This window comes from Anguilla anguilla, chromosome 18 (assembly GCF_013347855.1).
Source record: "Anguilla anguilla isolate fAngAng1 chromosome 18, fAngAng1.pri, whole genome shotgun sequence".
In the NCBI taxonomy this organism is placed as follows: domain Eukaryota; kingdom Metazoa; phylum Chordata; class Actinopteri; order Anguilliformes; family Anguillidae; genus Anguilla; species Anguilla anguilla.
The window spans coordinates 18765451-18778033 of NC_049218.1; the positions used below are offsets into that span (position 1 = coordinate 18765451).

The following is a 12583-nucleotide window of genomic DNA, read 5'->3' on the forward strand; positions in this document are numbered from 1 at the left end:
TCATTGGTATGAGTGTGTGCTAGTTTCAGAATTTCCCACTACCATGTACTGTTGAATATGTGTGACTACATTGCCCACTAAATACTTAACATTACTGCCACAAATTTTCCTTGACAAGGAATAACTTGTAGAGCTTCACTTCAGAAAGACTGCAACCGCATCGAATGGAACATCTACCAGTGTCAACAGTTTCCTGTAGATTTTCTGAGGATGCGGGCTTGCCTTTACAGTAGAAATCTGGAGCATTACCAGGGGCTGTCTCATTGGCCTGTGTGTGTTACTGGCACAGTTTATTTCTGTGTGTGTGGGTGTGTGTTTGTGTGTGTGCCTGCATGTGTGTGTGTTGCTGGTATTTGTGTGTCTATACAGTCATCAGGCTATTGTGCATTCAGCCCAGGTCTGAAATTAGCTGTTTTTCCACAGAGAGGGTGCCACTGCACATGGTAGGCCCCTCCCCTCCCCTCCCTCCCCAGCCTCCCATTGGACTCCACCTCTCTCAGTCCCACCCTCACCCTCTCGCTACATATGACCTTTGATTAAATATAGGTCAAACTTGTGTTACTTCATTTGGGGAGTCAAAGTGCTATAAAGTGCTGTAATGCAAGTATTTGCCATCTCCTTGTTTAATGCAGAATTTTTTTGGTTTCTGTGAAGGTGTGGGCTCCCTCTAATGGACATATAAAATTATTACTGTTAATTTTTTTCTATTGCTTAGATTTTTTATTAATTGAATTGTATTAGAAAAGGGAACAACCATGTGCTCTTAAGTGTTTGAGAGCTGTCAGACTTGTTATTCTGACATTTTTAAATTTTCAGGTGACATTTTAATTTTTTTGAGAAAGTTTGCAGCACACCACAGCTTTCACCACTAAATGGGCAAAGTGCGTCAATGTAACTGGCGTAAATTTAAAATGAATTCTTCAGAGAATCTTAAAATGTCTTTTCAAAAAACATCCCAACATAGTCTTGTGAATGATGCAAATATGCATATATCACAAACAAATCATTGCATTTCAGAAAATATAATATGTTGTATAAATGTAGCATGAAAAAATGCAGAACACACTGTTTCCTTATTATTTTGCTTTTTGGGAACTCTCCTGCTTAAGCACGGCAAGACAACCTGTCCACAATGGGAATAAAATGCCAGTTCCATGCCAAGTGTGTCAGACACCACGGTCAGGTCAAGCTGAAATGGAGACATTCATATTTATTACACCTGAAAAATACAAAAAATGACAGGGTATACCAGCTTTGGTTCAGGTGTCTTTCCTGAACAAGCTTCACAGAATGTGTCGCTAATGATACGTGTGTGCTGATCTACCTTAGTTTGGAATTGAACGTAGAATTTGGCGAGGTTCTTCAGAGTCCTCTCCCCTTCGTCCCAGCTTCGACTGTTTGTTTGACGTTCCCCTCCCTGAGGGAAAGGACCTCTGCCTCCGAGCCGGACCGATGGCTGCGGACGGAGCTTTGTGCTGATCTCAGCTGTCCTGCGGAGAGAAGGCCTCTCTTCGCCTCACAGCTAGCCGCTGTACGCGCCGTGCAGCTACCGCACACGCGTCTCGTTCAGCATGAGGAGAATCAGATTCCCCTGAGGGAGCTCTGTGGACTTCAGTGGATGAGGTTTTCAGAGCAGTGTGATTTAGGGCCTGGACCTTCTGCACATACGCAGTGAGCACATTACTCATTACCCAGTGCTTATCAAAGACACTGTTAACACGAGATATGTTAAAATATAGAAGATAATATTTCCCGTTTTTTATTTTTAATAAGTTTGAAAATAAAATTGAATCTGTTTTCACTTTGTCATTATGGGGTATTGTGTGTAGATTGATGAGAATAAAAATGAATTTAGTCCATTTTAGACTAAGGCTGTAAAATAACAAAATGTGGAAGAAGTGATGGGGTCTGAATACTTTCCGAAGGCACTGTATGTTCATCACACCCATGTGATATGTAGTTTGATAAGTGTGAATAACTATACACAGGGTACAGCATTATATACCTGTATCTTGTGATGATTTTATTTTGTGCTCCATCTCAACCCCTCTCCTGTCCCATTGATTTAAAGAGAAGTCTGGTTCAGACCTAGACCTGTGTGTGTGTGTGTGTGTGTGTGTGCGCGCGTGTGTGTGCATGGGTGCGTGCGTTCGTGCGTGTGTGTGTGTCTCCAGCCATCCAGAAACGCCTGTGTGCTGGTATCAGTGAAGAACCTGACAGGATGTCTTTGTCTCATGACGGGGCGTGTGTGTGTGCATGTGCGCGTGTGCGTGCACACAGGGGGTCTGATGGAGGGCTCTTCGTGTCTTTGCACGCAGGTGTGTGTGGCGGAATGCCACGTGGAGAACCCTGGGCTGTGTGCTAGCTTCCTGAAGACCAGCTTCATCTCTCACAGGAGAGAGGGCACCATGGCGCTCGCCGACAAACACAAAGTTAAAAGGCTCCGGCTGGACAGGATTTGTGAAGGTATAGGCCCTGCCCCCTTTCTGCTGTTCCAGTGTCCCCCCTCCTCTGTGCTGTTCTAGTGTCCCCCCTCCTCTGTGCTGTTCCAGTATCCCCCTCCTCTGTGCTGTTCCAGTATCCCCCCTCCTCTGTGCTGTACCAGTGTCCCCCCTCCTCTGTGCTGTTCCAGTGTCCCCCCTCCTCTGTGCTGTTCCAGTATCCCCCCTCCTCTGTGCTGTTCCAGTGTCCCCCCCTCCTCTGTGCTGTTCCAGTGTCCCCCCTCCTCTGTGCTGTTCCAGTGTCCCCCCCTCCTCTGTGCTGTTCCAGTGTCCCCCCCTCCTCTGTGCTGTTAAAGCTTGCCCCTCTTTTTTCTATTATCTTGGCACACTGTCTTGTAGAATTCCCATTCCTGATGCAGTTAATTGTACTGTTTGTCCACTGTCAGTCATTAGCATGTGAACAAGACACCAGAACAAGGTAAACATGCATTATAAATGAATGTGAGTCTACCGAGCAATCTGAGTTAATTATCATGTGTTTTAAAAACCTGCTGCTGGACAAACACCCCCCAGTATTATAGACCTAATGAAACTCCGCTAGCTCCTTCTGAAACGCTGTGGCTGGTTGTGTCCCTGTGACCGTAGGGAACAGAGACATCGATATAGGCACGGAGATTCTGGGAAAAGTTGAGAACACTTCATGTTGCCACAAACATGAAGATGCAAAGCCATGTTTCACTCTGCAGACACCTTGATGAATGTCAGGGGCTGTCACATTTGTCAAGGTTTTTGCGTCTCTAAAAATGTGCTCACGCCAGGACACGCAGATACATGTGCATGCTGGCGTATGTTTCTGTGCGTCCATGCGTGCTTGCCTGCACGTGTGTGCATGCAGAGCCAAGATTTCTGGCATATGCAGTCTGCCGCCTCCTCATAAGCTCTTCCCATCATCGGCAACAGCCAATCACAGCCAGACCTGCTCTGCAGAGCTGCCTGATAGGTGGAACTGATTGTGGCGCTGCCATTCAATCAGTTCCCCCTCCCATCATCACCAACACAAGGGGGCAGCGGCAGGATCGGGGTAACCTGAGGTGGAGGGGAGCGGGCGGGACGGGGGTCTGGCTGAGGGCCAGCTTCCTCGGCCCTAAAAGCAGGCCTGGGCACAGGCTGGCCCATGTGCTGGGACGGGTGGCGGCCTGCCGAGCATGGCGGGGTTCCCTCAGCTTACCGCCATCCCAAACAGCAGCTCTCAGGCTTTTTCCTGCCCTCCTCCTCCACTTCCTCTAAACACAGAGAGCTGAGGCATAATGGATCTTACAGTAGGAAGGTTGAACTGCACGGCTGGGATCAATTGCACTTTCAGTCAGTTCTGGAAATTCATGAACTGCAAAGAAATCCTCATAGAATGATGTTTATTTTTTTCAATTCATGCACTGAGTTGAAATGGAGTTGCCCCCAGCCCTTTGGATCTGTTCTACACACGGCCATGCATGCGCATACACACACACGCACACTCCCACTACACACACACACACACACGCACACTCCCACTACACACACACACACTCCCACTACACACATAGACACACACGCACACTCCCACTACACACATAGACACACACACACACTCCCACTACACACACACACACACACACACACACACTCCCACTACACACATAGACACACACGCACACTCCCAATACACACACACACACACACACACACACACACGCACACGCACACTACACACACACACACACACACACAGACACACACATACATCCACTCACACACACACACAGGCATGCACATGCACACACACGCACACACAGACAGATGCATGCCTGCCCACACACACACACACACACACACACACACACACACACACCCCCATGCTGTACACCAGCTCGGCGGTTCCAGAGGCCTGTCATTGCTTTAGCTGGTGATCCACGTGAGCACATGGCCTCTGCTCTCGCTCCAAACCACCACCGCGAGTCCCGGCCCGGCCCAGCTGGGGGAGGATGAGGGACAGAGGGCTGGCTCATTCAGGAGCACTTTAAATCCGCTTAGGAGCCAAAACGCTGGGCAGAGCTTTGTCCAGCTGAGCCCAAAGGGACTCAATCGGCCCTGGGTGCGCACCGGTGATTTCCCCCCCACCCCCCACCCCCTCCCTTTCCTCCCACGCTGCTGATGATGTCATTTCAGGGTTCAGGGCAAGCATTCGAGGGGTGTGCTGATTGGCCGTATCACGGTTGGTCACCGGACCGGGACCATCAAGCACTGCATAATAGAGCGTGAATCGGAAACCACCCTCTTGGGGCCGGAGAATACCCCAGATATCACTGCAGGAGTTTCTGGGGTTCCAGAGGCTAATGAATACAGAAGGGCAGCGCTGTGTGCAGGGGTGGAACCTAAATGTGCCCTGGCCTTGTTTCCCTGGGGACTTGTTATAGCCAAGCCCCCAGGAGAGGCAGACGTGACCGTGGGCAAAGAGGCTAATACCGCTAGTACCGCCGTCTCTGCCACCAAAAAAGTGGCATCACCTTTGCTCAGACAGCGTCGCTTTTCTTTGCTCGGTGATGCGAGCATTTCACAGTGTCACGGTAACCGCAGTGTTTCGCAGTGCCACGGTAACCTGCGCTGTTTCTCAGTGCCACGGTAACCGCAGTGTTTCACAGTGCCATGGTAACTGCAGAACAAGTTCCACGTGAGGACTGGGGCTTTGGGCTGAAACCTGTGCCAAATTACAGCCCCGTGTCCCGTCAGCCTCACGATATCCAGCATTCAGTGGGTCAGAACAGTGAGCATTTAAAAATGTCCCATGGGTAATATGCCAGTTTCTCCCTAATTAATAGTAATGGATTTGTTTGTAATTTACTGATCATTTTTTCAGTGACACAAAGCTGTGTAGTCGGCCACTGTTAGCGGTACATAATGTTTTGGTCGGTTCTGCCTCCTCATAAAGTATTCTCTCCATGTCAGTCTGATATGTACCCATTACTGCATACCCATTTTTCTCATAACGTGTCGCCAACTCAGTGTGACTGCTTCCCAGAATGGAGCTCACAGCAAATATTTGATACCGCCGCAGTGCATGTAATGTGATTTTCGAGCAGGAAAGCCATTTGAGCTGCTGTGAGCTGCTACCAGTGAATACAGACCATAAACAGAGCACTGCTTCCAGGCCACAGGTACCAAAAAAAAAAAAAAGATTTCCCACTTGTGTTTTGTCTCACTGTCTGCATGTAATGACCTCACAGGTTGTGTGGTGGTGTCTTAGCTAATTATGGTAGCTTCTGGAAAATTAATGAAAATGAAGACGTATTTCTACACCCAGGTTTTCCATTCAGGGTTGTCTGAGCAAGTCTGGGTAGTCTTTCACACAGCTTCAGCCAGACTGCAACCCTGGTTTACATGCACTCTCTCAAACAGTCAGGGCACTGTGCTTGTGAGGTTGCAGGTTTGATTCCCAGCTGGGACACTGCTGTGGTACCCTTCAGTAAGGCACTTAACCTGAATTGCTTCAGTAAATATCCAGCTGTATAAATGGATTATATGTAGAGAATGTAAGTCACTCTGAATAAGAGGGTCTGCAGAAATGTCTGCAATGTAACAGTACAAAGGGTCCACCTTCAAAGACCCTTTCAGTGAAAAGGCTTTTCCTCCCGAGAGAACAGAGTGCGCCAAGAATATTGTTTTTGCTACTTTCTGTGTGACTGCCTGCAAAATTAATTTCAGAAAAATTTAATCAACACCTAAACCATGATCTATGAACAGATACACAGAATCGAAGTGTGGAATCCGTATGAAGGGGTGATGGGCCATTATGTATTCAGAACTCAAATCTGGATTTATGTGTATTTGAATCTGCATGGGCATATAGGGAGCTGAATGGGCTGTTTTGGGCTCAGCCTCCGCAGCTCAGCACATTATGTAAAAGCGCTGGCCCGAAAGGATTTAACATTTGGATGTTAAATATCGCTGTGCCAGTGGAAACCGCGTTGATGGCTGGCTGCATTGATTGTATCTAAGTGCAGTTAGGAATAGCTGACGGAGTTGGAGCTGGATCTTGCAGCTAATCAAAGGTGCAGCTATGCTCAGAGGCCCCGCCCACTCATGTGGAGAATACAGGGCTTAAGCCAATCCACATCAACCCAGCATTATGGGTAATGAAAGTGGACTCAGTCAGAACTATGTTTTTTTTTTTTTTTTTTTTTTTTTTTTTTTTTTTTTTTTTGAGTGTACAAGTGTGTGAAGTATTACATACGTGTGCTGGTAGATTGACCTGGAATGATTTTATTTTGCCTGCCATTATTATCTGTGTGTGAACAGCCAGGCTACCAGCCGTAACTCATTCATGCTTAACATTTGCAATACAGTAACCTCAATGAATATTTGACTGCCAAACTACTATTTGTTGTAGCTAGAATATTGTACTTTTTCCCAACAGAGGGGAAACTACATTCAGTTAAGATGACTGTTGTCTACACTATTTATATTGGATCACTCTTTATATTAAAAATGAATTATTGTGTGATTTCATCACAGTTGCAGCGCTGTACCTGTGTAATACAGCTTATATGTGTACACATAACACTTACTCTGTCTGTGACAACCCAGCCCCTATCCTAACCGTAACCATAATCTCAACCTTAAACCTAAATCTAAACTCAACTTTATTTGTAATTACATGTGTTTACAAAGAATCTACCCAATATATTTGCTGCATATTCACCCCTCCCCCCTCCTCCAATGACCTGTCACTAGGTCTTGGCCCGCAGATTTGGGGTCAGTGGGTGCACTTGGCTCACTGTTTCCACTGCAGCATTCCCACAGGGGCCCAATTCTGCTTTCCCAATCTGCTTTCGTAAGCAGCTGAGGTCAGCGGGCCCACCTGTCTGTGTGCCCGGGCAGGGAAATACACCATCCCTGCCCAGAGAACCAGCCCTTTACCTTCTGTGCCTGCTTCCCTTCCAGCCAATCAGAGAGCCCTTCCTCCGCTGCAGACCGCGTGGGCGGCACGGAGCATGGCGGTTTGGAAAAAACGGGGTACTGTCCAAATTTGGCACCCTCTCGCTCTGTAACTGCGGCTCTGTTCCCAGTTGCCGTGACAATCCTTCCGTTTTTGGTCCCTGCGTCCCCTCACCGACCGTTCTTCCCGCGATCTTCTCTGCGACCGCGGCGGTTTGCCCGAGCGCCGCGGTTTCCGCCGGCTCTCCGCCCTCCCCCTTCTGTCTCCCCCATCTGCGTCCCCGGGCGCCTCGGCCGGGACTCTCGATCCAGCGCCCCGCCGCCGCCGTCGCTAGGGGTGATCTAAGCGCCGCTTTGCGGAGGTGTCAGGTGTGGGATGGAAGCAGGCTTCACCTGGTTGTGCAACGCTAAAAATGAGGGGGCGAATGCCCAGAATCACGGAGTGGTTAGGCCTCAAATGCTCACGTTCATCTCATTACGTGAGCTCATATAAATAATCTGGGTTGTGAGCCCCCAGCCCGGGCTCTAAGACACCGGCCAGAACCCTGGACCAGCTTTAGAGACTCAGAGCTCAGCGTGTAAATAGAGAAATAACCCACTGCAGTGCTTAATAACTGGACAGAATTTACATGCAGGTTGTAATGATATAACCTGCTGCAGTGTTAAAAACCTTGGAAAGAACTTACATGTAGCGTGCAGGCTTTAATGAAGTAACCTGCTGCAATGTTTAATAACTGGACATAATTTACTGGCTGGCTGTAATGATATAACCCGCTGCAGCGTTTAATAACTGGATAGAATTTACTGGCTGGCTGTAATGATATAACTCGCTGCAGCGTTTAATAACTGGACAGAATTTACATGCAGGCTATAATGAAATAATCCGCTGCAGCATTTAATAATCATGGAAAGAATTTATTTGCAGACTGTAGTGACACATGGATTCTGTGCAGGATGAAAGACTGCAGGGGGAAAAAAACTAAAAAAAGAATTCTGTAGTATATGGATTTAATTTAACAGAAAGTTTATTGGCTCTGAAAACAAGACTTTCTTGCTTTTTTGCCTCTTTTTTTGGAGTCCTATACTTATAAGATTCTTGTAAGGCTTGATGAGGTGCAATTCTAAGCTGGGTGGGGTTAATGGGAGCCCAATGCATTATGGGAGATGAGATGGGATGTAAGGGTGGGGGGCGAGGGGAGGGGCACTGGGTTTGACTGTGCTACTGCAGATGTGGAATTTTAGGAAACCATAACTGAACTATGCATATCGCTTACTCCTCTCCCCAGACCTTTTATAAAAACAGCCCAGAGACTTGTTAAAAGTTTAATATACTGTACAATAACTGTAATTGACTTGAATTTCCAAGTTCCCGGTCACAGTCTAATTTATCAAAGCTCTATGAAAGTTTAATGACTTAGCTAGTTCTGCAGCTGACACCGTGTAAATCACATTAGAGTGTTTGGGCTCTTTGGAACAGCTTAAAAAATGGCGAGGTGAGATCAATTAGACCCTAAACTGCATCGGTCCCGGAAGGACCCTGGTTGCGTTTTTAATGCACTGTCCTGTCTGTGCATTTGTCAAAACAATTTGTGAGGTGCAGATGGGCGAAGCGTTTTAGAAACCGCAAGGACGCGGGCACGCCGTGCTTCCCTGGCACCGCTCCGATGTTCACTCAGAACCCCACTTTGCCCATTTACAAGGCGGGCTGTTGAAAATCAGGCCTAGCGAAAGCGCTCGGGAACATAATCTGACATTACGCAATCACAGTCTGCAGCCGCGCGGGGGAAAGCGAAGAGCCGTCCGTGTCAGGGCTAAATCTGATTTGGAACGAGTACACGGCGTTATCGGCGAGGAAACGCTATGCGACGGCGCTCAGTCTGGCCTACCGAGCAGACACGGACCTGTGATGTATTATTGATGTTTTGGCAGTGAGTGTGGCTATGAATGACTTGCAACGCGGAGGCTTATTAAAAATAGTCATCCCTGCCGGGTGGCCTTGGAGAGGTGAGACAGGCTGATTAGTGCTGTTTTTTGCAGCTGGCAAACATGCAGTCGGAATAAGCGAGCAAGGACACCCTGTTGAATAATCAACTCTAATGTAGCCAAATGTGGTTCATGACACAGTGCAGAAAGCAAAGTGATCCACACCAGTGAACCTTTTCAACATCTCAATACTCACAGCTGATTTCTTTCTTCTTCTTTTTTTTGCATTTCAAGTCAAATTGTGATTATTGTATCAGATCGTGTCCTTTTCATATGCTGCTCAGTGTCTGATGCACAAGGCATAAGATGATCTGTAAGCTCCATGATGTTTCAGACAAAGGTTTTTTATTTTTTGATTTGGCACTGCACTCCACAATTTTATATTTATAATCAAACACATATACTTAAAGTGCACATTCTCAGCTTTTATTTGAGGGTTTTTTTTAATTAAATTTCGGTTTCACCATGTAGAAATTACAGTGCTTTTCATATGCAGCCCCCCCCCTTTTTTTTTCAGGGCACCATACTATTTGGGACTTATTAATGTTATGCAAATGAAAGTCATCATGTTTAGTACTTTGTCACATATCCTTTGCTTGTAATGACTGCTTGAAGTCTGTGACCCATAGACATCCCCAGGTTCTGAGTATCTTCTCTGGTGATGCTCTGCCAGGCCTGTACTGCAGCCATCCTCTCCTACTGCTTGTTTTGGGGACTAGTTGTCTTTTGTTTTCTCTTCATCATATGAAATGTGTGTTCATGTGGATTCAGATCGGGTGACTGGCTTGGCTAGTCAATCATTTTCCAGTTTTTGGCTTTGAAAAACTCTTGTTGCTTTAGAAGTGTGTTTGAGATCACAAGGATCCCGGACTCAAGGACGAAGGAGAGGCTCCATCAGAGCTTGTCAGATCACTCTGTCTGCTTATCCCAATGCCGCTGTCTGTAACAGCATGCATTACATCCGCCATTATGCATGAGAGCCTTCGCCAGAGCTGCACTTCAGGGTCGGTCCAATCCACTCGCTATTAATGCTCTCAAACATTCAGTGCACGAGAAGGTCACTCAGCCAAACACCTCTGCTATTTTGGAGAGGGGGGGGGGGGCCTTGACCTGTCCAGCTGCAGAAATGCTGTCCCTCCAATCAAAGGTACTGGAAGTGTGCCCAGTTAAATTTAATGTCCTCTCATCTTGCTGGTGGTTTACCAGGGAAACTCTGCTCAAGAGGACAATGGCAGGACATTGGCAGTAAATCACAACTGCAGATCTCAGGGTTATTTGGGACTTTTATTTTGGACCATGACCTTTAACTCCCATTACCCCCCTTCCTCGTGGATCCAGAGCCAACAGGCAATAATGGCCGGGCGGAAATGCAGCATCTCCTCCTCCTGTTCAGTACAGTTTGGTGTTCAGCAGACTGAACCTGTGCCAGACTGGAGAGCTGGGAGGCTGTTCAGTACAGTTTGGTGTTCAGCAGACTGAACCTGTGCCCGGCTTGAGAGCTGGGAGGCTGTTCAGTACTGAAACACCTCTTACCGCTGACAGGGCCCAACACAACCTGACCTGTGCTGCGAGCTCTCTCTCTCTCTCAACAGCACTCAACTCTGTCGTTTACCCTTATTTCTGAAGTCAGTAAAAAATTCCAGTGCATGTTGCTTTTCAATTCTCCCCTCCTTCCGGGGGACTTTGGGATTAAAGTTATTGCGTGTGGGGGGTGGGGGCTGTGCGGACTCTAATCTGATGGCCCATGTGGTTAGCGAGGGGCTGGATAATGAAAGGAGAATAAAGCATCGAAACGGTGCCGCCCATTGGCTCACTGGTGAATGCCCTTGCCTTCCACTCCCTGCTAATGGACTGTGTGGCGTGCGTTTCACTAAGAGTCAGGAACATGCTGCATTAATCACACACTATGGCAGCTTCGCACAAACCAGCTTGGCATTCAGAATTCTGTTCGAATCTGGTTATATTGAGTTTAGTTTCATTAATTATCAGTATCTTTACATTGCATTACATTGTTATTCACAGTGTAATGTATAATGTGTTTATTGTCCACACTGTTGCTGCATGTGCTATGCTCTGGTTGTTAACCTCCTTTTATAGCTTTCAAAAACTGTCATTTCATTTTCTGTCTTTCAAGCATCAGAATGAAATGATAAACTCCTTTGTAGATTAAAACCCAATGCTGTCAGGATCTTTCTTACTCTCACATATGCACACACATAAGACCAACTGTAATGTCCTTAACTTTTTACACAGTTAAAAAATAATAATAATAATTTTTAATTGATGAAATGGTGAAAATCCAATTTTCATTATATTCTTCCTACTCCAGTGTTTGCAAAATGCTGTGTGTTCTATTAATTGCAGTTGCTGTTCCTCTTGCGCACTTCAGAGCATACGGTGGTGTATGATTTCTCCGTAGTGCGGGGAACACTGAAGCTTGCGCTAGTAAAGCAGAATGAGGACGTGGGGGGCGAGCTCGGGCATAATGAAATGGCGCCTGCTCCACATCTGTTCTCATGAATAAGTGAGGACGGACATGGTCTGAGGACGATCGAGTGTCAACAATGCAAGCGAGGCACTGCCAGAACTGCCAGGCCCCCCACCCCCCCCCCCCCCCCCCACCCCCCGTCTCTGACACCCAGGACTTGCTTTGAAAGAAGGTGAACCCTAAAATACCACTGCAAACCACCTACCACTGCCACTGTCTTTGTTGGGGAGGTCTTGTGTGATTGGAAAGGGAAAAATCCAGCTTAGGGTGTAGCCAGCACTTTTGTGGGGATCAGGGAGGATTTGGGAGGAGAATTCTGGTGACAGCAGGTGGATTTGATCTGCTGGGGACAAAGGGATTTATGCTAAGTAGTAATTTGTGCATTTGATTTTCATTTAAAATGTTTCACCAGGGAGTTCCATATGGCTGTCACAGTTACAGGTGGAGGCCGGGAGTGGAGGAATGTATGATTTGCAGGCATATATAGCTGAAGATGGAGATTGTGTTTCCTTGGTAATCCCCCATTATGCTTTCATAAGTGTATGAGCTGGTTGCTGATTTGTTAAAGTTGTTGCGTAAGGATATGACCGATCCAGCACAGAGAGCGCCCTGGGTGACCACTGCATCTACCCACAGGAGACTGCAGTAGGGAGTCGTGTGGCTCTTGGCAACCCGAGCCTAGTCAGCGGATTAGTGTTCA

General features: G+C 47.1%; 1 protein-coding gene across 5 annotated transcripts in view; it reads left to right on the forward strand.

Moving 5' to 3' along the window:
• Window positions 1–12583, forward strand: part of ctbp2a (C-terminal binding protein 2a) — an 84241-nt gene that overhangs the window by 33341 nt on the left and 38317 nt on the right. For 3 of the 5 annotated variants that reach the window (XM_035400684.1, XM_035400687.1, XM_035400688.1), the window contains exon 1: window positions 2409–2466. The exons of 1 other annotated variant lie outside the window; for it this stretch is intronic. In XM_035400684.1, the coding sequence (XP_035256575.1) occupies window positions 2409–2466 (58 nt within the window). Of the gene's footprint in view, window positions 1–2318; window positions 2467–12583 lie in introns of those variants that run through there. One more of the 5 variants, XM_035400682.1, reaches the window with a different exon arrangement.